Raw genomic sequence first — 23,952 nt, forward strand, 5'->3', positions numbered from 1 at the left:
GTTAATCCCTATCAGGATTAATTCACTGATTGGGGTAAGGTTCTCATAACTCCGAGGTTCACCTCTAAACCTTCTTACATTGTCTCACACACAAGCTTTTGAGGGACACCTCATAACTAACCACAACACCCTGTCTCCAGCATAGAGCTTTTGTGTGCTCTAGTCCTCATCAGTATTTGATACCATCTTTTTAACTTCAGTCCTCCTAGTGGGTATAGAATGGTATCTTATTGTGTTTTAATTTGCATTTCCCAAGTGACTAATAATGTTTAAGCATCTTTGCAAGTGCTAATTTGTCACTTATATTCTTATGAAGTTGCTTGTTCAAGTCTTTTTACCTATTTTTAAAATTATTTTTGTCTTATTTCTTACTTATTTATAGAAATTCCTTATATGTTCAGATAACTTTTTTCATGAGATATATTCATTGTGAATATTTTCTCCCATTCTATAGCTTGCCTTTTCATTTTCTTGATAATATTTCTAATAGTGTAGTTTTAAAGTTAATGGAGTCCAAGTCATCAGTTTTGTCTTTGGTTCACAGCTTTTTTATTCCCCGTTAATGATCTACCTGCCTTAAGTTCTCAAAGATATTTTTCTTCTATAGTCTTCCTGTTTTTAATTTTGTATTTAGTTCTTTGATCCATCTCAGATTGATTTTTATTCACTGTGAAAAGTTCATTGTTCTCCCATGCGCTTGTTCAGTTGTCCTGGGCTCACCTGCTGAAAGACATTCCTCTCACCGAACAGCTTTTGAGTCAAAAATTATATGAAAGCTTTTGATCTTTGATCATGGTATCTCATGCTCCGTTTACTTAGATCTTCTTTATTTTCTCTCTGCACTTTCTTGTGGTTTTTAGTGAAAGTGTAAAAGTATTTTTGTTCAATTTTTCCTCAGGTATTCAGTTTTTTTGTTTTTTTTTTTTTTTGAGTTGCAAATGGCATTGTATTTTTTTCATTTTCATTTATAATTCCTTGTTGCTTACATGTAAAATGCCATTTTTTTTGGTCATTGTTATAGACTTGGGATACTTTTTAATGTTTAATTCACTTTTTAGTACTAGTAGCTATCTTGTATTATACATGATTCCTCAGGATTCTTTACATACGAAATTATGTTTTCTAAAAATATAGTTTTACTTTTTCCATTTCCTTGTAGTCTTTGTTTTATTTGGGGGATCTTTTTTGTTTGTTTCTCTTTCATTTTTTTGTTTTTGTTGTGTTTTTCTTTTCTTTCTTTCTTCCATCCCTCCCCCCATGCCTTATAGCACTGGCTAAAACTTCTAGTGTCTATTGAAAAAGAAGAAAAATCTTTGAATTTTCTCATCCCTCTGGGAAAACCATTCAATATTATACCATTGAATATTTTCAGTAGTATATAGTGCAGTGTTTACTGTAGGTTGCCCATTATTACAATCAAGAAGATTCTGTTTCTGGTTTCCTGGAAGTTTTATTAAGAATTTATTAAGAATTCTGTCTTAATACTTCTTTGCATCTGTTTTAGATGCTAATATTTTTCTGCTTCATTCTGTTAGTGCAGTGGATTACTCTATTGTATATTTTGGTAACAAATTATCCCAATACTTAGCAGCTTAAAACAGCAATCATTTGTTATCTCAAGTTCTTTGTGGATCAGGAATTCAAGGGGCCTGGCTAATGTGACTCTGGTTCAGAGTCTGTCATGGTGCTGTGATCCACATGTCATCCAGAGCTCCAGTTACCTGAAGGGTTGGCTAGAGCTAACATATCAGCTGACTCGTAGGTCTGTTTACTGGAGGCTTTGTTCCTCAGTTCCTCAGTCCTCTACCTTGTGAGCTTCTCCCTAGGCTGCCTGCGTGCGCTCACAGCAGACATCTACTTCTCCAGAGCATGTGATAGGGAGAAAGCAAGGGGGATGTGCTGGATCTTTATGGACCTGCCCTCCGCTCACCTGCCCATGGCTAAACCCATTCCAGACTCTGGGACAAGGAGTAAGCTACACCCTTGAAGGAAAAACCCTTCCCCCCTTGCACACACATACATACACACACGAGCATAATTTAGAACCAACATAAATTTAATTTCTAAAGTTTAAATTACCTCTATCTAATACATCAGACAAACAAATGGGAAAACATTTGATGAAACAACTCATGATCTTCCAAAGTTTCAAGGTCTAAAAAGTCAAGGACAGGCCTTCTTTTCTTCCTTCTTTTCCAAGGCCTCCTTAAAAAAAATAAATAAATAAGTAAATAAATAAAGCTGATCCATATTGGAAAGGCTGAACAGTCATAACACCTAAATGCAACATGTGGTTTTGGACTGTATGTTTTGCTAGAAGAATGTATTAGGACACTTGGCAAAACTCAAATGGATTCTGAGGAATAGAAGATATCTCCACATCTGTTAATGTCACAATTTGGATTCTGCTTATATCGGAAAAACAATCTTGCATGTAGAAAATGTTCACTGACATTCAAAGGTAATAGGCAGTTTGCTATCAAAATGGTTCATAAGTAAATCCTGTACTTACAACATTTCTCAACTAGCTGAGGAAAAACAACTCAAATTTGTACTTTGAAACTTCTATAAATTGGAGATTGTTTCAGATTTTTAAAAATTGTTGTTTGTTTCACTATAAAGTATTCTTTCCCAACCCACCCCTAGTGTCATTGAAAGAACTAGTTGTTTGATGTGAAAAATTATACTGTTGTGTTCTTGATCCCATCTTCAGGAGCACAGGGTTCTACCAACCCAGACCTTTTGCTTTATTCTGCCTGAATGGGTGTTCCTGACTATTGTCAGTCTTTGATACCCCAAAGTGTCACAGTGACACTGTGACACTGCCTACCCCCCACCATGAATGACTACCTGTTTAGCCTACCTAATAGCAACTTTGAAATAAATAATTATTAGAAGCAAGAAGGAAAAAGGAAGAATAAAAAATAACTATTTTACACACTTACTACTATTTCCGTTGCTCTTCCTATAAAATTGAGCTTTTGTCCCATGTCATTTACCTTTAGCTGAAAGAACTTTTAGCATTTCATATATTTAGGATTATTGGTGGCAGATTTCCTTAGAATTTGTTTTTCTGATGGTGTCTGCCTCACATTCTCACCGCCTATCCCTAGGACACATTCCTTATTTTACTTACATTTTAAGACTAACTTTAATGTCAAAATTTCATATTCTTATATTTCCTTTTTGTTGACTTCATTTAAATGCATGATTTATTAAACAAAACTGTAAAATACTTACCATCTGTTACGTGTAACATAGAGAAGCAGCTTTTAACAGAAATTCATCAGCCCTTCCCAATATTTTATTATAAATGAGTATCAAAACAATGCTGAATGTTTTTGTTACTACTAGTGGTAAGCATTCTGCTTTCAAAATTCATACTGTGTATGGCAATATCCATTGCACCTGCTGCTTTAGACCATTCTAACCACAGCTCTTTCACTAAACAAGATGCATAAAACATGTTATCTATATTTTTCTTTCTTGAGATTTTTGTACTTCTCCAAAACACACATTTCTACTGCCAGCTTTCATCTTGTAAACCTGAATTCTATTTTAGGTACTCCAGGTTTATTTAAATAACAGTGCCTAAACAAGCGAAAGAAAAATTGTACTGCATAAGAATATGCAGTATACTTATAAATTTCCTAGTCATGTTTACCAGCTGCAAATCTTTTACTTAATGTGCTGCTGTTTTGCATTGTGATATTTAATCAAGACATTAATCCAAGCAGAAGATTGTTGACTTAAGACAAATTTGAGACCCACTAAAATTGTTGGATGTTTGTTGTTCTGGTGGCTGTGAAGCTTCATCTTTTCTTTGAATATCTTGAAGTACAACTTTACTGCCATTTTACTAACTCTGGGGTACTCCGTGCACCCACTGTCCTACTGGAATTATTAAGTGGTTTATTAATCCAAATTACAGATCTGAGGAAGGAGCCTCTGAGTGCTCAGTATTCACATCCTGCTTTAACAGCTTATACCTTTTGTCTTCATAGTCTGTCCTTGGTGTCCCAGTCATCACGCCTGTCCACCTTTTAGGTGTTTCATGCTCATCCTCTTCTAACTAGCCCTTGCATTGCTATCTTTTTTTTTGTCCTTCAATTTCTTCCAACACATAAAAATTATAAAGGACTTAAACTCCTGTGGAGAGCTCCATCTTCGCTGTTGAAAGACAGCTTGCTAAATATAGATTTCTGGGTGTTTTTTTTTTTTTCTTTCAGCACTTTAAATATGTTATTTTATTCTATCATGGCCTCCGTTGTTTCTCTGAATGGCCTGTCATCCCTAATACTTCTGCTATATGTAATGTGTCCTTTTTTCCTCTGGCTGCTTTGAAAGTCTGCTCTTTATCTGCAATTTACCATAATATGCTAAGTGTGTAATATACCCTGGGTTAACTGAATTGCTTGGTCTGAAATTTGATTTTCACAAAATTTGGGACATCTGCAGTCAGCATTTCTCTAAATATTTTTTTCCGCTGCATTATCTTGCTCCACTTATGGGAACTAATCATGTATATGTTAAACTGCTAGATGAGATGCTCAGGTTCTGGATTTTCCCACCTCCATTTTTTTTCTCTCTATAGAAATCATAATTTCTATTGATTTGTCTTTAAGTTCAGTTGATCCTTTCTTCATCTGTCTCCAGTATTCTGTTCAGTTTATCCAGTGGGAGTTTTTGTTTTTGGGGGGTTTTATTTTCCTGTATTTGTTTTTTGTGGACTTCCCCCCCCCCCATTTTTTTCCCTGAATTCTAAATTTTTATGTTTCCTATGTTTAGATTTCTTATTTATTCATTAAATGTGACTCCTCTTTTAGGTCCTGGTTTTTAACATCCGTATCTCACTAATTCCAACATATGGATCATCTCAGGTTCTACTACTATCTACTGTTTTTCTCTTAACCTTGGGTCACATTTTCTTTGCACATCTGTTTGTTTGTTTTTAATTGTATACTGAATACTGCAGGAAATATGAGATTTTAGGTTCTCTTCTGCTGAAGAGTGCTATTTTGTTTTAGCCAAAAGTTAAACTGTGAGCTAATTGTCTTGAACTTGTGGAAGTGTGATTGTACACTTTGCTAAGATGGTTGTGTTGGAGTGTTGCCCTTCCCTGTATGGTAAATCCTTCTTCCTGAGTCATCATCTTTACTTCTAAGGTGTGGCATATCTGGGTTTTAATGATGTTGAGTGAGCCTCTTCAACTTGGCAAAATTCAGACTCCCAACCCTTCTTCCCTGCTGTTGGCAGCAGCCAGAAATCTCTGCTCAGCATTTTTCCAGCCTTCCAGCTGTTTCTGTATCCTGGATTCCTTGTAGTCTCCCAGTTGTATGTAATTTGGGAACCAGCTGTGGATTTGGGAGGGTTTGTGAATGGCTTTGCAGCTGTGTAGCTCCTTCCTTCCAAAGTAGCCTTCTCAGTTTCCAACCACTGGCAGTTCTGAACCCCGTTTTCCAGCACCTCTAGCCATTGCTGGTGATTTGTCTTCTCCAGGATTTTTTAATCTTCCTTTCTCACTACATTTTGGCCACATGGACCTTCTTTCCAAACACCTGATACTCTCTCTCAACTTGACTTATGCTTTTACTTTTTTCTCTTTTGAAATGTTTTCTTCCTTCCAAATATTTACATGTTTGGATTTTCTTACCTTTTAGTGTTCATCCAAGAGATTTTCCCACCATTCTTTCTCAGATTGCCACTCATTCACAGTCACCACACAGTGTTTTGTTATCTTCATAGTAAATGTTATGGTCTATAATCATTTATCTATTATACTTATTGTTCTATCCCCACTACCCTATTATAAGTTCTATGAGAAGAGGAACCTTATCAGAAATGATCACAGCTATATCCACAGCCCAAAATAGTTGCTCAATTTCAAAACAATGTTCTGTAAGATTTTTGTAATGATATCTGTTATTTTCTCTACAAGCATCTGACATTATCTTGATAATATTTTTTAATCGTTACCTGGGACATGCCTCTGAGTCTCCTTTCTGCCTCTCAGGGTCTTCCTCCTGGTTCTCAGCCTCAGTGTGCACCCCTAAAATGTTGAAGCAGTAATGATTTCTTGCAGAGCTGTGAGCTTTCCTAGGGGACTTAATGCCCTCCCTTAACGCCCTGAGGGTCATCTTTCTCCAAGTGACTCCAAGTGACTGTTGTTTCAACTCAGTCACCCCTGTGACTCTTCCTAATTGCTACTAATTTCACTTCCTTAAATCCTTGGCCCTGCCTTCTCAATAAAGGAAAGCATCCTTTAGTGTAGGTATAGTCACTATGAAGGACAATGGGTAAAATCCTTCAAAATCTAATAATAGTCATAATAATGACCTTATTATAGTCTTTAAATGTAATAACATCCTTGCCAGACATGATGGTACACACTCTTGATCCCAATGGCTCAGGAGGCTGAGGCAGAAGGATTATAAGTTCAAAGCCAGCCTCAGCAACTTAACCAGGACCTAAGCAACTCAGCAAGACCCTGTCTCTAAATAAAACATGAAAAAGGACTGGAGATGTCATTCAGTGGTTAGGCACCCCTGGGTTCAATCCCCAATTCCCCCCCCCAAAAAAAAAAAAAAAAAAAACAGTCCTTGAAGTAACTTCACATCCTCCTCAATTCACCCATATCACAGAGACTGGCACAAATCCATATAACCAAAACAGGCAAGATTTTTTTTTTTTTTTTAAGGCCCATTAGCCAAATATACAAACAACCTAAATGAACTAGATTTTACTAAGTGACAGCCATTCAGAAGAATTTCATGGCTTCTCTCAGCCTCTACTGACACAAGAAAGAATCCTCCCTGGATGGGAACACTCAGGCTGTGCCTTCAGAGGCAGGTAATTCTCCAAACAACCTCTCCACAGGGCTCCCTGCCTCTCCTGACCATGGGGCCACCACAGCCCAGGCCCAGGAACACAGGGGTAAAACCAGAGAGCCAAGATCCCTCAGCTCCTTGGCAAGGTTCTCATTCTTTCTACTGCTGCATCCATCTGCTGTCAAGCTCATCTGGTAACATGTCCAGAGTCAAGTCAGTAGAAAGTATCCAAATGGAAACACAAAGAGAAGAAAAAGATTTAAAATATAAAATAAAATCCCAAGAACCTTGTATGTTGTCAAGCTCACATATACACACCAGGCTTCTAGAAGGAGAAAGGGAGTAGAAAAAACAAATCAAAAGGTAAAGTGACCATGTACAAATCCAAGAATATCTGCAACCCCTAATCAGGATAAATACACAACAAACCACAGCGTCAGTATATTACAGTCCAACTACTGGGAACTAAAAATAAATAGCAGATCTTAAAAACAATCAAAAGTGGTGTGAAAAGCAGGTGATCTACAGAACAGTGATGAGAATCATCACTGACTTTTCAGCAGAAAAAGTGGAGGCCAGGGATAATTACATGGCATCTTTAGCATGGTATTTAAAACAAAAAAAAACAAAAAAAAAAAGCTGCCAACCAAAAATTCTCTATCCAGTAAAAATTTCCTTCAAAAATGAAGATATTCTCAGAAAGACAAAAGCTGAGAATTTGTCTATAATAGACCTGTGTCCAATACTAAAAAGAAATTCTTAAAAAAATTATTGGCTTGTAAAGCAAAGTAACAATTGTATTGTTGTATTTGTTACATGTGAAAAAGTTAAATGTAAAGCAACAAGAGCACAGTGGGTGGGAAGGGAATACATGGAATTAGACTGTCAGTTTCTTAGGTTTTTCGTAAAATAGTATATTATTTGGAAGTAGACTGAAATATAAAATCACATATTATAATCTCCAGAGAAACCATTGAAAAAATAAACACAAAGAAATATAGCTAAAAATTCAATATGAGAGAGGTAGGCTACAAAAAAAAAGTAATTTATTCAAAAGATTGAACATGGGGCCCCGTGCATTTAAGAGGAGCAGAACAACAGATGGGAAACTTAAAACCCACCACAGGGCCAGGCATGCGGGGCGTGGTGGTGTGGCCCTTGCCTAGCACACACGGGGCCCCATGTTCAATCCCCAGCACCATGAGAAAAGAAGGAAGGACTGCCATATAAATAATTGCATCTACTGTCCTCTAATTTCTAGCGCTTATATTTTTTATAGATTCCATGGTTTGCTCAGGGGTCAAGAATTAACTGGAAATGGGCAGGAGGGAACTTCCAGGGGTTATAGAAATGTTTTTGGTCATAATAACATGAGGATCTGAAATCTCAACTCATTGGCCCAAAAATCTACACTCTGCATTTACGGTACAAATAAGGACCCATGATGGTGTTGGTCAGCTTCCCATCACTTTAACAAAATAATCAGAAATACTTAGAAAAGGATTGTTTGGGCTCACAGTCTTGGAGATTCCCATCCACGATAAACGGGCTCTGTTGCGTCAGGCCTGTGGCAAAGTAGCACATCATGGGGGGAGTGAGTGGTGGAGCAAGTCACTCACTTCATGGTTGGAAGCTAAAAGGGAGGGAAAGGGGTCCCACAGTCCCCTCTGAGTGCATCCCCATTAACCCTACCTTTGGGCTTCACATCCTGAAAGTCCACAGCACCTCCCAGTAGTACCACTCTGGGGACCCAGCCTTTAACACATGGTCTTTGGGGGACAGTTGTGAAGTGTTTTGGTGAGAGAACTGAGGTAATTACAGAGAGGTTAATGGGCTTGACTGGTAGTATACAGCTGGTAGTGAAACTAATAAGCTGCGTTTTCTGGCTCTGTGTTCTTAGCCAGTGTGTTATTATCTCATACTGTTTGGCCCAGTAATTCCACTTCCAGGACTGTACTGATAAGCGCCTGTACATTCCAGACACGGGGTAAAAATTGTACAAGGTTAATACTTGCAGTATCGCTGATCAGTAGGGATCTGATGATATAAATTATAGTGCAAGCCCTCAAGGTAATACAACAAAAGAAAAAATCCATCTGGAGAAACTCTGTATTCACATCAGATGTTCTCTGAGGTATAGTGTTGAGTGAAAAAAAATCAAAGGCATGGAGTGTATATTACCATCTGTGTTTAGAAAAGATAAAGGAGGGCACAGGAGAAATTATGTGTACATGTGCTTTATAAACCCGAAGTATTTCGGAAACACCCTGATAAAATTCAAGTTTCCAAGAAGAGGAAGAGACTGACTGAAGGAATAGGAGGGAGACATTTTTAGTATATACCTATTTTGTGTATTTGGGATGTTGAAGCAGATGAGTGTATTACCTCTTCAAAAAATTAAGTAGTACAGTTATAATTTGGAAACGATTGAAATAGTTCACTGCACATTGCCTGAGCTTACTCTCAGAAGCCTGCTTCAGTTGGCTCAGAATTCTTTCCCTCACCCCAGTCAAAATCCTGTGGCTTCCATGTTATCAGTCTCAAACTGTCCCTTTTGTTCCTTCCTGCCATTGAAGCCTCCCCATCTTTGTCCAGGATTATTTCCAAAGGCCACTTACGTTGCTTCCCTCCCATGCTGCCTTCCCAGTCCAACTCCCTCCATCTTGCCCTGCTCTTACAATGCTTGATATTCTCCAGTCCTTACCTACATCTGTGTCTCTGCTTCTGTCCTAAAAGGTCCTTAAAGACAAATTCCCCTTGCTTACCCACCAGTTGTTATGGCCATGAGCTCTGGGAGAGTCACTTTCTAAAATTAGTCAAAGAGAAGCATCCCTGCCCTCACCTCTCTGTGGCCCACTTCACTTTTAGCTATCTTTTCCAAAATATTGCATGTGAGTTGATTTTATATGGTACACAGATAAGTACTTATTATATATTGATCGTTAAGTTCTCTGCTTTGGTTCCTGATGTCACTCTGCCCTACCATCTGTACAGCCAACACCCTTCTGAACTTCCAGGTTCAGTTCAAAGTCCCTCTCTTCTCTGAAGCTTTTCTGGCATTTCTTCTTGCTGCTGTAACAAATCACAACAAACACTATGGCTTAAAAGAACACAGATTTATTCTTTTACAGTTCTGGAGGTCAAAGGTCCAGAATGTTTCACTGATTTAAAATGAAGGTGTTGGCCAAGCTGGTTCCTTCCAGAGGCTCTGATAGGAATCTATTTTATTTTTTCCAGACAATACTTAACAATCCATATATAAAAAGTGCTTATCTGTGTACCATATAAAATCAACTCTATTACCTTTCTCAGCTTCTAGTGCCTGCTGTGGCCCCTTCTGCCCATCATTCACAGCCCATCATTCCCATCTCCATCTCCAAATTATCTTCTCCTTCCTGGTCCCTTTTGTTAAAGTTTTTAAAATTTCAAAAACCTTGTGATGTCATCAGGCCTGCCTAGTAATCCAATATCCTTTCCCCATAACAAGGCTTGTACCTTAGTCACATCTGACAAGTCCCTTTTGTCATCTGAGGTCGCCTATCACAGGTTCTGGGGTTAGGGTGTGGACCTGGGGTGGGAGTGGGGAATTATTCAGCCTCCCACACCTGGCATGCCACTCTCCTGTACACTTAGACTTGGCTTTGCCTTTCTGCTCTCAGTCTTTGTGTCCATTCTTCTGTCAACTCCCAGAATATTTGCCTTTATATCTCTTCACTTGACCAGCCCCTCTCAAGGGGTTGTCAGTCTCTCAAGGAGAGTAATGGGTCTTACTCTTCCTGAATGCCCAGTGTTCTGCCAGGCAGCGAGAGGCCGTGTGTTCAGGGACATGCGAGATGGACCTACAGTACTGCTGTTCAGAATGCAGGCTGGGGGCCCGGCTGCCTGGCCTTGGACCCTAGCTGCTCCATGCGCTGGCCCTGACTCTGAAGTGTCCTGTGCACACAGTGGTGATGGCTTGAGCCCAACCCAGAAATGGGCTTTAGATTAAACAGGATCACACACATGAAAGTTTGAGAAGAGTGCCTGCAGCAGTGAACTTCAAGGGAAGCAGCTGACTTTATCATTGTTGGTTTTATTATTCATCTGTGAAAGGGTTGTGTTTGTGAGTTATTCTTGACAAAATTAAGAAGGGGGAAGCTAAACTCTTTGTTGTTTAATTATCTTCATGTTTAAATATATATTTTCCTCAGTGTTGTTTTCCAAAAGTTTTTGAATGTGTTATACCAAAGGGTTGAAAGTAATAAAGAATTTCCTTGGGGTAACCATGATCCTATACAAGTCTGTGCACTCCTCTGTTTAAGTGGGTAGCAACCACTTTGAAGAAAGCCCTGTGCAGAGTGATGAGTTAACCCTTAGTTCTAGTCTCAGAGATGGTGGAGTTCCAAGAAAGGGTTACGATGTTTGTGACTATGGAATGCATCTGAGTAATTGAATTGATGGGTTCTCAGAAGACAACTTCTCTTGGTTGTACCCTTGTATCCTGCTGAAAGTTGTGAGCATCTGCCAAGTTCTTTGCACCATTCTAAACCTCCTTGAAGGTACCATGGTATCCCTGTTAGAAGAACAACTAGATTTCACATATGTCTGGTCTTTTCATATCTCAATGTTGCTATTGCCCTGCCCCGCCCCGCCCCACCACAGGGTGGAAAGGGTTCTGGGGATTGAACCCAAACCCTTGGGTTCAATCTATCACTGAGCCACATCCTCAGCCTCTACCACTGAGCCACATCCTCAGCCCTTTTTACTTTTTTATTTTGAGACAGGATCTCTCTAAGTTGCTTATGGCCTTGCTAAGTTGCTGGAGCTGGCCTCAAGTTTGTGATCCTCCTGCCTCAGCTTCCTGAGCCATGCACCACCACACCCAGCACTGTTTGGTGGGTGTGTGTGTGTGTGTGTGTGTGTGTGTGTGTGTAAGAGAGATTCACGGATTGTGTGAGATATAAAGTGTTCAGAAATTTTTGTCTTTTGTTAATTGCTCATCCTCAAAACAATACCTACCATTATAGGGACAACAGAATCCCATATGCCATTCAAAGAAAGCAGCTCATGGTTGAGAAAAGTTCTGGAGTGTGATATTGTTGCATATCTATGTTTAAGGAGAACCAAACAAGTTGCTGCTGATGAAGAAATTTTTGAAATGCCTTGTAGCAAGTATTTTCATTGGGAACACGTACTCTGACCAAAGATCATGACTACTTGGTGTACATGAGAATCATATTTTTAGAATGTCATGAAAAATGGAGAAGTCTATGAAAGGCAGTCTAGCTTTAGGAAATAATGCTAGTAGGGATTTTAGATTAAAGAGCTAATAAGATCTGCCTAGGCAGACTGAAGAGAGACAGTTTAGTAGTGAAAAATAAGGTTATCAGACAAGTAAATGGCAGGCTGGAAAATAAAAATGTATCATTTGAATGGCAGGGAGCCATTGCCTGATTTTCAGAAAGCAAGGTATTAAAGTTATCATGCCCTTTGCATCATTTAACTTGAACGTTAAAGGAGTGATCTAAAGTTTGACCAACAATGGGATGAAAAAAATGTCATAGTCCTGCACAAAGATTAGGGACCAACTTTTTAATTTATTTCAGAGGTTGAGGTTCAAATGTAAATGAAATATAAAATGAAGAACCAGGCAGCTCTACTAAAAAATTGAATGCAAGTAACAAAGAATAGTTACAGACTAGTTTCTGATCTGTGGAAGGCAGACATACTTCAACCATTGAGAACTTGAGATTTAGACAGTTTGGGGGCTGGATGGAGATAAACCCAGCTTGGCCACATTGAGTATGGTAAAGTACCTGCGCTGTGTAGTTAAACTAAAGTCAATCAGATGGGGAGAGTGCCATCCTCCACAGATGAGACTGAAGCTATAGCAAGAGATTTCATGGCTGAGCCAGGCAGGAGTTCTGCCCTGCGGCTACCCCAGAGCTCAGTGGCCTCCACTCAGAAACAACAGGCAACACCCTCTCCAGGAAACACAGAAGATATCTCCCAGGGGCTTGGGAGGCTGAGGCAGGAGGATCTCGAGTTCAAAGCCAGCCTCAGTAATGGCGAGGTGCTAAGCAACTCTGAGACCCTGTCTCTAAAAAGAAATACAAAAATGAGGACTGGGGATGTGGCTCAGTGGTCAAGTGCCCCTGAGTTCAATTAAAAAAAAAAAAACCCAAAAGCTGAAAAGGAGGAAATGATTCTTACAGATGTGATAGGTCAAGATTTCAGGGTTTTTTTAATTGGTGCATAAAAATTTTATAGAATAGTGGCTTTGTGTCATATTTCTATGTGCATGTGACATAATTGGATCCATTTCACTCCCAGTTCCTCCTTACTGTCTCCGCCTCCCTCTCCCTGCTACCCTTCCTCTACCAAGTAGTCTTCCTTCTACTTTCATGACATCTGTCTTTTTTTTTTTTTTTCTTTTTTCCTTTTTTCCCTTTTCCTTTTTTCCCCTCTGGCTTTCACATACGAGAGAAAACATTGAATTTTTGTCTCTCTGAGTCTGGCTTATTTCACCTTAATGTGATATTCTCTGGTTCCATCCATTTTCCTAAAAATGCCATAATTTCATTCTTTACAGCTGAATAAAACTCCATTGTCTATATGTACCATCTTTTCTCTACCCGGTTACCTGTTAATGGGTACCGGACTGATTCCTTAACTTGGCAGTTATGAATTGTGCTGCAGTAAACCTGAGTATGCACAGATGTCTGAAGTATGCTAATTTTAATTCTGAACAAATACTGAGTCATGGTATGTCACATGGTACTTCTATTTAGTTTTTGAAGATTTCAGTCTCTTAAAAGTCTATAGTCATGCCTGTTGCTATGAGGAAACAAGTGCAGCCCGAGAAGAAGGTAAGAGAGGTGTAGCCCTCTAGTCCTGGCCACCTGAGATGGGGCTGGCACCGGGAAGCAGCTCCTGATGGAACATGTGAGTGAGCAGCAGAGGCTCCTGTGATGTGCCCTGGCTCCTTCCTCAGTGGAATTCCAGAGGTCAGAGTGATGGAGGGACACAGTGGAGTCTACTTACTGCTTGTTAGCTCGAGTAGGGAGAGGTTGAAGCTGGTGGCTGAGCAGGAGAAGGCAGCAGGATGCTGGATGTAGCATAGCCAGCCCGCCCTAGTTGAGCCACTTTCCTCAGGCCCTAAATGCCACAACCTTGGTACAGGTGAAGACCCAAGTCTCCTCTAATCTTGACTCTTTACCTACACCTGAGTGGTACTTGTCTCGTTGTGCTTCAGGAAGTATTGGGATTATAGTAGTTTGTGGGCAGTGCAAGTTAGAGTTCTAGGATAGCAAGGGGGAGAGCAGTGAGGGAGATGCCCCTGTTCCATAAGAGGAGCCACAGCAAGGTCCCTGCCTTCAGTAGCCTTCGGTTCTTAAGAGTGAGTTAGACATTGAACAGGTTAATTTTTTAAAAAAGAAAACAAACAAGCTGATGAGAGATTATAGTCAGTGCTCTGAAGATGAAATGACTATATTCATATAATGATGATGTGTTGGGAAACAGGCAGCTAGAAGGCTGCCCGGTTTGGGTGGGTGGCCCAGGTTTCTGAGGTCATTGACATTTGAGCAGAGACCTAGGGAATGAGGAGCATCTGGCCAGGGGCGAATCCATGGGAGAACATCCAAAGAAGAGGGGCTGTTGTGGAGGGTAAAGCCAGGACTAGTGCAAAGGTTTGAGACTGGGGAGGGGAGGCCCACCTGATAACTGCGGGGGCCCAAGCCCACTATGCCAGGATGGGGAACTAGGGCAGCAGTGATGAACAAACCAAGGGAGAAGTACCTCTGACTCGGCCAGGGTCAGAAGAGGGGAGCACTCAGCCAGCAGAGTTTCACCTGTTCTTGACCTAGGAATGTTGACTTGGGAGCTTTAGAAAGCCATATTCCTTAATCTTTATTTCTAGAAAAAGCTGGAATGTGCTTGTACTTGAAGAGGAGGATAGTGGGAAATGGCAAAGCTGTCAGCAGACAATAAGAATGTGATATACACATGCATAAGGCCCTCTTGGGTTCAATCCCCAACACCACCCAAAAAAAAAAAAAAAAAAAAAGTATGGTATAATTGCTGTATGCAGCGGGAGAAGGCCTAAAAGGCACCATGTGACACAGGGTGAAATCTCCATGCTGACCCACAAGGACTGTGATTCTCCTCCAGCAAGGGAGGCACCCTGCCACTTGACAGAAGTCGTAGACAGAGAGATTGGTGGGGCTTTTCTGCATAGTTGAATCAAGATGCACAGGATTGCTAAAGAACTGGGAGTGTGGGTGAGTGGTGCCAGTGAGAAGAAGATGGGAAGCCGACAGACAGAGAAGTGGGCAAAGACTTAAGAAGACAGCTGTGAACACAAGAAGGCCTGAGAGAAGCCTAGAAGCAGGCGTGGCAGGTGCGAGGCAGGAGTGCTGAAGGGTCCAGAGTCAGAGAGGGTTTAACCCTTCAGATACTTTGATTATCTCAGAAATGCTGTTTTGTCTGGATCCTGGTTCAGTGATGTCTGCTTTCATTAAAAGGAAATGGTTGGCAGGCAGGATGAGCTCCAGCGAGTTCTGAACCTATGGTGAGACATTGCCTTTTACTTACTGCCTCTGCCATTGCCAGCTTTTGATCTACGTGAAGCACACTTCTCTTGTCCTTTGAGCAGTCAGAATGGATGTATTAGTTGCTGTAGTTCTGTGAACAGGCTTCTGTTGGGTGCCTGTGGTCACTCTTCAGTGTAACACCATAGCCATAATTGATGGACAGTTGAGTTGCAAGCTTTTAGGACTAATTGCAAACCAAACTAAAACATTTTCTGGAACCATGTGTAAATAATAATGATAATACCTTGTATAGATATAGTGCTTTACAATTTACAAAACACTTTCACATACATCAGCTTATTTAATCTTCACAATAAACAATGCTTTTTGAATGCTTAGATCTTTCCTAAGTGAGAAATCACTTTGCACATCCTGATTTAATTAGAGTGAGTCACCAGAAGTTGTTGGTACAATAACCATCTCTTAAGTATCTTCTATGTACAAAGTACTTCACTAAGGATACCAAGGGGTAAATTTTCAGCAAATAAATATCTAATAAAAAGTACCTGTCCAATAAATGTGATTTTGCCTCCTGATTCACTCACTCCTTATAGTCACTCCTTTGGAGGCTGCTTACCATGCCATAAATGCACGAAAATATTGCCAGAAACTCCTTATATCATATTTGAAAGCTTTAAAACTAAGGATTCTGGTACTCATCTAAGCTCAGTGATTCTTCCAAAAGTCATTCTTTTTCAACTTTCGGTTTCTTGAAGATTATCCATTACTTAAATCTCTACAAAAACATTTGAAGCTCCCAGCATGTTTGAAGATGCTTGACCATTGAGTTCATTGTCTTGCTTGGAGTGATTAGGTTTGATTCAAGAGTACAACTTCGCCCTTGCCCCCAGCAAGCTTATTATCCACTAGAAAAGAAGAAAGACATGGTCATTGTGTTAGGTTTTCCTCACTGTGGCCAAAATACCCTACAGGAACAACTTAGAAGAGGAAGAGTTTATTTTGGCTCACAGTTTCAGAGGTTCAGTCCATGGTCATTTATCTCCATTACTCTGGGCCCAAGGTGAGATAGAAGATCATGGCAAAGAGTGTAGCAGGGGAAAGCTGCTCCCTGTGTGGCAACCAGGAAGCAGAGAGTGAATGGGAGGAGCCAGGAACAAAATACAAAATCTCCCAAGGCATGCTCCCAGTGACCCACTTCCTCCAGCCACACTCCACCTGCCTACCAATTGCTACCCAGTAATCCCTTCAGATTTTCAGTACATCAAATGGGTCAGTCTGTTGAGTAGGTTATGGCTATCATTTCAACTCCTGCTTTAGTGCAGGAACTTTTCAGGGATACATCATACTTAAAACAGTCATCTCTAGGTTCTATAAATCAGACTGGGATGCTGTAAGGGGCTTGGAAAACAGGACTTCCTGGGAGGCTGCCCTCTAGGTGAAGTGGATGGCACAAGATAGTATTAGTCAGGCCCACTCACAGGGCAGGACTCCTGAACCTGTGACCCAGGGCCTCCGGAGTGTCCAAGCACTTGCTTTGGGCTACCATGGCTCTTCAGAAAAGAAAGGCTTTGCATCTTATCTTACTCCAGATACTCCAAAAGTGCAGGATCCCCAAAATAATAGAGTCCCTGCCTTCAGAGCCCCTTGGACAGAGTGCCTTCCTCAGCACAAACAGTATGATCTACAAACTGATTCCTTCCTGCACCAAGAGCTGGGTGAAACTTGTGGGCTACTGTGGCATCTCAGCTGAGAAGCCTGTTGTGCTATTGACACCCAGGTGTCATAAGGGATGCTGAGGGTGAATCAGATCGCCTTGGCAACAACTGTTGTTTCTCCAATCCTCTTTCAACTCCTTGTTTGGCTTCTTAATTTTATTAACTTCAACATTATAGTAGTTCTCACTCAGTAGTTTATGTGAGCGTGTAGTTTGGGATTTGGGGGAGGACAAACCCAAGTGTCCTTTTTGTTTTTTCTTTTTTTTTTTTTTTTTTTTTTTTTTTTTTTTTTTTTTTAACTCATTTCCTGGACATACTGGTATTTAGAAAGTTTTCTTATGGTAACACCTTGAATAACATTTTCTCTGTTTTGCAAGGGAGGCTAATGATCTGGAGCTTAAGCAATCAAAAGTCTTAAGAACTCTTCCTTCTTTGTGTTGGGCAGAAGTGCCTAATACTTTATTTTATTTGGGCAGAGAATATGCAGCCAGCATCTGAACATCCCATAAATACTTGGGAGAGGAACACAATTAGGATATAGTGTAGAGCTGGGAGTTGGAGCTTTAAGTCTAAGTGATGTTTCCAACTGGGGCTGGAAACGTGCTTTAAATAATTGTATTCTGATCATTTAGGTCTCTCTTTATAGGGCATCTTTTATGACCAAGACTGTCCAGTACCAAAATGAGCTACATAAATTCCTAATCTGGGATACAGCTGGACAAGAACGAGTAAGTCACTCTTTAATTTACTATGTGTTTTTCTGAGGCCCAAACCAAATTAGAGCACCAACTAAACTGTCATCGTTCCTGTCATTTCACGTTACTCACTTCTCTTCTATGCGCCAGAGACACATTTATTTCCATTTGTGGAGGCCAGCCTTTTTCTTTTCAATTAGAGTCACAAAGTCCGCTGATGGAGAAAGTGATAATGGGCACTGAGGGCATTTTTATATTTTTTAGTGTCTTAAAGTAAATGCTGACTAACAGGCTGATAAAATCCCACTTGAGCATTGTGTGTAATTTGGGGCTCCATCCTCTAGTAAAGATGTAAAAGAATTAGTGGTAGAAAGGGAGAGTTAAGCACAACTCATTTATAGCTGCCTTTTAAAAAGCTAAAGAGGGAACTTTACAGCATATAAAGTTTGAGATTTAAGTGAAATGGATGAGCTAACACAGTGCCTTGCAGTAGGTACTTAATAAATGCCTGGTAATAAAATTGGCCACAGTAGTTATCTGCCTAAGGAAGAGCCTAAACCAAACTGGGGCCAGCCACAGCAGCACAGGGCCAGGTTGGATTTGGGGAAGCCCACCAAGTCAGAAGAGGGTGGGAATGGGGCAGGCACAGGTACTATCTATCTCCCCTCCGGACACTGACTTTAGTTTGTTGTCATGGTGCCTGTGTCTGCCCCATTATTCAGCAGACGTTTAATTTTGTTTTCAAACAGTACTATCAAACCTGCATCAGATGGATGCACAGTGCTATCTTAAGCTCTTAGAAGTACACCAGAAGTAATCAGGAAAAATAGTGTGTCATCACCGTCTTATCTAAGACAACGTAGATACTGTGTATGGCATAAAATCTGACAAGAATCATCGCAGACAAATGGAGGAAAACAAAACAAGCCATTACCGTTGTCCTAGATGTAGACACTATACATTTGTACAGATTTAATGTTTTAAGTTCACTTTGTTTGGTTTCTTCTGTTTTTAATGCTGGATGTCTTGCTACCATCCAGTTACTCATCTGAGATGTGTCTGCTTATGGTTTTCTTTTCCCCTCTCCTGTTATGCTGGTGTTGTGCATCTAGAATGAGACATTTAAAATAGCTAGACCTTTGCTAACCATCACTCTTATGTCCTTCAGAAGCGGTTCTTACCACAGAGTCTGCCCGTATTTATCTGTACACACAGCCATGGGATTTGTCCTATCAGCCCCAAACTGGTGGGGCTCTTCCTACCAATAAAACACACTCCCTTCCGCTGGATCCCCAGGTTCAGCTACCCCTCACAGATACAGATGGTACAGCAAAGCCATCATCATAAAGAACCCTGCTATAGTACAGATCCCATTATGCTCTCTTCAGAGCCTGTCCTGGTATACACGATGAGTATAGCATCTCTTTTTTTCTGGAACATGAAAAAAGAAATAACCCAAGGGCACATGGCTCTCCCTTTCTGCTGGCATGATTGCAGGGGTCTTTGAAGTTTTGTAATTAGCCAGCTTGCCTGCCTTTTGTGTGCCTCCTTCTCATTAGTTCTTCAACAGGAATAGCTGCTCTCAAATGTGAACCTGCCTCCACTATGCAGAGCACCTCATGCAGCCCAGAGCTGGAGAGGAGGTGTTCATGAGGAAGCGGCCAAGAGAGGAGAACCCCCAGGGAGCACTGGCAAAAGCACGTGTCCATGGTTGCCAGATTGCAGAGCTTAAGAAAAAGCTAAACATGGGACATATCATCAAAGTATAGGGAAGATCAGGCAGGACGTAGCCGTGAGCCTGGTCAGGGTCAAGGACTGACTGACTGTCCTGGGAAGGCCTTCTGGTCCCTGAATATACCAGCCACTGCCAGACTCTCTATCTCTTCCACCAACCTGGCCTCTAGCACTGAACTGCTTATAGTTTTCCAACATGCCATCCTGTTTATATCCTCTTACCCTTCTTCTTAGGTTTTGTCTGGAAAACTTTCTTCGGCCTTCAGAACCCACCTCTGATGTCACTTGACTAAAGGAGGCTTTCCTAAGCACCCCTGGTGGTCTCGAATGAGTAACCACTTTGCCATATCCCATTGTTGCTCAAACCCAAATCTGGATGTTGTCTTGGACTCCTCGCCAGCTCCCCACACTGCTCTAGGAGCATGTGCTGATAGCTCCCTTGTCTAAATAACTTTCTTCATTTCTACTCCCATCACCCTGCTCTTAGACACTTTTTACTCTGACTTGAGTATTCCATAGTCTTCTAACTGGTCTCCCTGCTTTCCTCCAGCCCAGACCTGACCCATGCCACTTCTCACAGAACCTAGAGTCCTTTAGAAATGAAATCAGACTCTCATATTTTCCTGCTAATACCCTTCAGCAGCCGATTATTGCTCCTCTCCTCTGCCCACATGCCCTGCTCCTCCAATCTGCTTAGTGTCCTTCCAGCCCGTCCTCCTTCTCTCCCACTGAATTCCAGCCCACTGCCCTTCGTTAGGTCCTTGAGCACCCGTTGTCATCAGGCCTTCATGTACATTGGTCCTTCTTACTGGAATTCTCTCTCTCCTCTGCCAGTAGGCTCCCTTTACGAGCTCTTGATCTCAGGTTAAATGTCATACCCTTAGAATTTTCCCTGAATCCACCCCTTCACCCCTTGCATCTAAGCACAGCTGCCATTAATTTCCCATTATTGCCAGTATTCATTTTCCTCAAGACATTTGTTAAAAGTTATAGTTCAATGTCTGTCTGTCTGTCTAGCTTTTATTGACAGTCTCTCCTTGCAAACAGTAAACACTGAGAGCTGAGAGCACAGTGTCTTGCTTGTCCTGTATTCCCAGCCTCCATCCAGGGTCTGATGTAGAGCTCATGTGCAGAGCCTGGTTGGACGGAGCAACAGATGAACTCTTACATCCTGAGCAGGCTTCAGTTGCCCTCATCCATGCCATCAGTACCTGTTCCTTACTGTCATGTCTTCCATTGGACAGTGAGCTCCTTGGGAGCAGGACAGTCCTCAGGTCTCTGCTCTCAGCTCCTAACACATGGTGTTGATGACAATAAACGTCAGCTGCTTGCTAACCCTCCTTAGGCACACACAGATAAGGACAGACCTTCTACTACTTTCACCATGTGAGTAGTGCATGCCTGGAATGATGCTTTTTCTGGTGTTTGCATGTATATTGTTTGGTTCACTATAGTTTAAAGATTCTCAATGGAAACAAAAATGGTTATAAAATGAAAACTTTCTGATCAACTAACTAATTGTATAGCCTCCCCATTTGAGTCTAGCATCTATCCTGTTGCCACACATTTTGACAGTGTGTTGTCTTTCTGTTGGTCAGGTTATGGATGATTACAAAGTGATTAAACTGGTGAAAGTGATTTTGGAGAATTTTTCAAAATGTTATGTGAATCCTTGACCATTGGGATCTTGTTAAATGAAGAGAAAAATACCTGTCAGGTTGCTGGTACAGCACTTCAGATGACAGTGAGTTCAGAGGGACTTACAGAAAATTCTTGGAGGCTACAAATATCTTGTAAAACTTACTATTTTTATAAGACTGTGTGATCAAATATGAAATGAAGGATATCATATTGTGCTAGCATATAGTTTTATCAGAACAGTCATAACCAAATTATCAGTTAACTGTGATTCAGTGTTCATCCAAAAAATTCAGCTCCTGACTGTTAAAATATGGCTACAGCTCAGTGGCAGAGCACTTGCCTAGCATGTGTGAGGCTCTGGGCTCATTTGTCAGCACCACATTTAAGCAAATAAGTAAAGGTCCATCAATAACTAATAAAAATATTTTTAAAAATAAGGCAAATATTTTTCAACTACCAGGTAAAATGAGACTTATTTTCCTAAATTTAAACTTACTTCCTCAAGATGACCTCTGTGAGTCCTTTTTGTCCCTGTTATTTGCAAACTGAGTGAATTCATTTTGTCACATTTTCCCACCAATTATCCTTCACTAACAAAGACTCCTGTAGTAGTGTGGAGACAAACACAGCACATGAGCACCATGAGTGCATCCCATTATTACACCATCAGTGTAGAAAAACACTTCAAATGCTTTCTATCTGCATGTGATGATGTAGAAGAAAGCTGTTTAGCAGAATCTAGCAGACCCTACATCCAGATCCTAAACATTTACATCCCTACTTGTTGTGGTTCTCCTGATGGCTTTTTCCACAGGTCAGAACACCAGGAAAGCACACAGTTATTATCACCATAGTCTTGTAAGGAATTGTTCTTATGTTAAAAGTCAGGAACTTAATGACTTAGGGTCATCTAGAACCGGAGTAACAGACTATGGCCTATGGGCCAAATCCAACCTGTTGCCTGTTTTTGTAAGTAAACTTTTTATTGGAACATAACCATGCTGGTTTCCATGGCTGTTTTCATTCTACGGTAATAGAGATGAGTGGTTGTGACAAAACTCAGATGGTCCACAAACCTGTAATATTCTTGGCCCTTGCCTTAAAAAGTTTGCTATCTCCTGATTTAGAGCCACATTTGGAGCACAGATGTGCTGATGTCTTTTGAGTTTCTTTATGTGCTTCCATCTTTTTTCTTTACACCAAAATGATATGGAAAGAGTTTCAACATGACAGAAGAGTACCCTATAATAGACTAACCTTCCCAGATACAGCAATTTATATACAAACTCTGGATAAAACTTTTAAAATGTATTGCAGAGCAACCAGATGCAGCCAGGGACTGAACAAAAGAGCTATGATGGGCATGGTCCACATTGTCACAGCTTTTCCTAGTTAACACTCCTCAGACCATATGGCAACTAGGACTCAAGCAGAAAGCCTGTCTTTTTAGCTTATGACACCTGTGAGTCGTGTTGAGGACTGCAAGAACAACTGGGAAAAGAGGATACAAATCCCACAAAAATGGTCCCAGCAAGGAGGGAAGCCCCAAAGTCTGTTTATAAGTTTTCCTCAAGTCTTTGGTTGACCATCCAAGTTGTGAATATACAGAGGAGACATTACCAAACCCAGAAGAGACCAACAGCTAGAAGAGTGACTAGAACAGAGCAGAGACTGCCATTACAGCAGAGCTGCAGTCTGGAGTTTGAACCCAGTCCTGCCATGTTAGAGGGGAGGGGTAAACACCTCGGGCATCCCATTGAAACTTCCGAAGGGCAGTGCCTCATCAGTGGAGAACAGGTCCTGCAACTAAGGGGGACCTTGATGGCCTTACACAAAGTTAAGGTGGCCTGTCTCACAGTGGCTAGCCGGTAATTTAACACTCTGCAAAGAAGAAAACAAAAACTAGTTTTCTTAAGTGTATCATCCATGCTGTCCAGTATACAGTCAGAATGATTATACATACAGAGAAGAAGGAGAAGAGGACACAGGGAGAACAACTCCCCACCCATTATTAGAATTTGCAGATACAGAACTTAAAGCACACATTTTAAGTATGTTCAAAGATTTAAAGAAAAGTAGTCTTAACTACTTAACTGCAGAAGAGAAATCTCACTCTTAATGAAAAAGAATCAAATGGGAATGCTAAAACTGAAAGCTACATTTCATTTTTATTTAAGGTGAAGAATTCACTGGATAAGTGATAGAACAAATTAATCAGAGGAACAGAGTAGAAAAAGATGAACAATACTTATTGAGACAAATTCAAATAGCCTAACATAGGTATAATTGAGACCCAGAAGAAGCAAAGAAAGAGAGAGGTTCGGGGGAAAAAGAGACTCCAAAAAGAATGCCTAAAATATTCCCAGATCCAGTGAAACCCCATCTCACAAAACCAAGAAGTTCAGCAAACATGTAAGTACAACAAAAACCACATTTAGATACATACATCATGAATCAAACTGCTGAAACCAGAAATTGAATCTCAAAAGCAGCCACAGATGAAAGATACATTATATGTGAGGGAACAGTTTGAATGATGGCTGTCTTCTTACAGAAACAGTGATGACCAGAAGTCAGTGGGACAGTATCTCTACCATGCCAAAAATACCTGTCAAATATGAAGTCAAAATAGGATGCTATTAGAAAAGCAAAAACAATTCAGCAGCAGTTCACAGAAAGTTTTTCAGGCTAAAGTGAAATGACTTTGGTAAATAAATGGTAAATAAGATCCACAGGAAGAAATAAGCAGCCTTGGGATATAGTAAATATGAGAATCTCTCATTGTTTCTTCTCAACTATAAAAGAA

The 23,952-nt window shown here is 40.5% G+C and overlaps 1 protein-coding gene across 1 annotated transcript in view; it reads left to right on the forward strand.

The window, feature by feature from the left end:
* The window catches only part of Rab22a (RAB22A, member RAS oncogene family), a 63,805-nt gene that overhangs the window by 24,862 nt on the left and 14,991 nt on the right, over positions 1-23,952 (forward strand). Inside the window, exon 4 of the mRNA XM_048811949.1 lies at positions 17,723-17,804. Within this exon, the coding sequence (XP_048667906.1) occupies positions 17,723-17,804 (82 nt within the window). The remainder of the gene's footprint in view (positions 1-17,722; positions 17,805-23,952) is intronic.

This window comes from Marmota marmota, unplaced genomic scaffold, assembly GCF_001458135.2.
Source record: "Marmota marmota marmota unplaced genomic scaffold, marMar, whole genome shotgun sequence".
NCBI lineage: Eukaryota > Metazoa > Chordata > Mammalia > Rodentia > Sciuridae > Marmota > Marmota marmota.